The 2544-nt window shown below is 38.7% G+C and overlaps 1 protein-coding gene across 1 annotated transcript; it reads left to right on the plus strand.

Moving 5' to 3' along the window:
* The first annotated feature begins 235 nt into the window (after positions 1-235).
* LOC140243994 (uncharacterized) lies at positions 236-1970 on the plus strand. Its single transcript, XM_072323653.1, has 2 exons — positions 236-538; positions 1023-1970. Exons 1-2 carry the CDS (start codon positions 239-241, stop codon positions 1968-1970), a joined length of 1248 nt encoding a protein of 415 aa, XP_072179754.1. The 5' UTR covers positions 236-238.
* The last annotated feature ends 574 nt before the right edge of the window (positions 1971-2544 follow it).

Genomic DNA, 2544 nt, shown 5'->3' on the forward strand with positions numbered 1-2544 from the left:
CTGTGAGAGATGAACCGTGCGATTTCCATATTTTGTCCAAAGCATGCGCAGTATACATAGTTTGGTAACTGTTGATGGCAACATCAGTGAGCGAAGTCCACAATTTCCTCTCAATCTACTGGAGTCTGTTTTCTTGGATAAATCATTCGGAAATCATTTTTGTATACATGTGTACATGTGAGACAAATCATATTCTCCATACTCTCCAATATTGCTGGGATGAACATCAATAGCAGTGATGGGGGAAAATTTCATGATGATTTGTCTGGTTGTTTTATTGTCGGAGCACCATAGCGGGCAATGCATGTCATCTATGAGTACTCCCACTCGTGCTTCCTGCCACACCCAATGCACCTATTTGAAAGGAACGCGAGAAGCGGATTGTGATTACAGACAGCTGAGTGAAGTACCCATGGAGTGTGATGCTGCTTCCTACCTCTCCTTGAGTCACAATCAGATTGAGAGAATCGAACCTGGAACCTTCGAGGGCTTTTCTGACCTAGAGGTTCTCATCTTGTCCTACAATAAAATCAGACAGGTATGATGCCATCAAATTGACACTATAACACTGTTTCTAAGATTGTACACTTTCCTTGGATAATTTTTATTATGTTTGAGAAAGATGCTCAATAATATTTTCTCTTTAACCCTCTTATGTTAGAGTAAAAATGGTATTGCACATATAAGCAACAGCATACAGAGTACAATGCTGAAATTCCAGAAATCACGAAAAAGCGATCCACGTATAGGACTTCTTTTACTCAATATGTGCAAAAGTTCATCTGATGCGGCAAATAGTATATAATGAACAAGTATCCATGACCAAATAGGGAAAAGGTCGGTGAATTACGATGAATTCGAACAGTGACATCGGTCTAAGTAATAATCAAACTGAAAGTTTACAGACAAAGATCTATCAATCTTCAAGCTAAATTTGAAATTTACACCTACTATCAGACAGAATCTGATTATTCTAAGTACGTCAAAAATAATCACTGTCCTATTTTCTCCGTCATATGTAGGTGGAAGCCAACGCCTTCACTGGTGCACCAAAGCTGAAACGGATTGACCTTCAAAGTAACAATCTCGCCATATTCGACAGTCTTGCCCTGAATGGCTCCGGTGATCTTGAACACATATACTTGAGTTACAATAATATCAATGACATCGCAACTGACACATTTCAATATGTGACAAAACTAGTGTTAATTGCCCTGTACAACAACAGCTTGCCAAGTCTTAATCCTAGTGTCTTCGATAATCTAAGGCATCTAAAAATTCTCGACCTCGGGTGTAACAAACTGAAGATATTACCAAGCAACATTTTTGCGCACTTGAGTAGACTTGAAACGATCATCCTTTCTGAAAACCAACTGATTTCTACTGGAAGAATTCTCCTCCTCCCGCGAATCACGACTCTGGACTTGCACAATAACAACTTGACGAGACTTGAGCATCTTACAGAGGAGACACTGGGTCGTCTTGATGTATTTTTAATCGAAGGCAATCCTTGGAAGTGTGACTGTCAACTAGAATCCCTTCGTCTTTGGTACTCAAGGCTAAACTCGCAGGAAGATCATGGAGTCTACGTCGATAGTCCCACCTGTCATGAGCCGCCTTCTCTCGCCAAGCTGCCAATAAATGGAGGGCAAGAGGGATTTTGCCCGACTTTAGACTTTAGTTTTAGCACTGACTCATCAAAGAGCACAAAAGAATCATTTCATGAAATTAGCAGTTTTACAGTGACTTATCCAAACAAACCAATGTTTAATGGTAAAAGTTACCTGAAAGTAATTATTGTTCCAGTTATATTCGCTATTTTAGCAATTATGTTAGTGTATGTAATATGTAGTAAGTTAAAACACAAAAGGAAACGGAATATTGGGTGCTATGTGAAATTAGATACGACTACAATAGATGAAGGAAGACATTCTGACGTCACGTACTCCACTCCAAAAATGAGCAAATAGTCCATGAGACTACTCGAATAAAGACTTTATCGTAGGTATATCAAGTGAACATGTGTCGCCTGAGAACGACCTACTAGCAGACTAGTCGATGAAACTAATGAAATTATAAATAATTCAGTTGTAGTATCAGTTGAACGTGTGCCACCTTCGGAACGAACAATTTGTCGATGAGACTACTCAAGTGATAAATAACTCAGTTGTATCTACCTAAGCTGAACCTGTGACGCCTATGAACAAAATGAGACTACTCTTATGACGAATATGCCAGATGAAGGTACGACACTTGCACTCTCTAAAAAAAAAATCGAGTGAAAATGTTCATTCTTCACGGAGTGAATACAAAAAAGAGTGAATTTAGAGTGATATTGGAGTGAATCTTTAGTGAAAATGTCCATTTTCACTTGTTTTAGAGTGACCTCAGGGATCACTCCAAAATCTTCGAGTGATCCCTGAACATTTTCACTCAAAATTCACTCCAATATCACTCTAAATTCACTCTTTTTTGTATTCACTCCTCCAAGAATGAATATTTTCACTCGATTTTTTTTTAGAGAGTACCTGTACGTCCCGAGAA

This window comes from Diadema setosum, chromosome 20 (genome assembly GCF_964275005.1).
Source record: "Diadema setosum chromosome 20, eeDiaSeto1, whole genome shotgun sequence".
Classification (NCBI taxonomy): domain Eukaryota; kingdom Metazoa; phylum Echinodermata; class Echinoidea; order Diadematoida; family Diadematidae; genus Diadema; species Diadema setosum.

Bases quoted from the DNA above. Each gene is read 5' to 3' on its own strand.
- LOC140243994 (XM_072323653.1), top strand. From the start codon at position 239: ATGGGGGAAAATTTCATGATGATTTGTCTGGTTGTTTTATTGTCGGAG. The intron at 539-1,022 runs GTATGATGCCAT...CGTCATATGTAG, and splicing joins CCTACAATAAAATCAGACAG to GTGGAAGCCAACGCCTTCAC.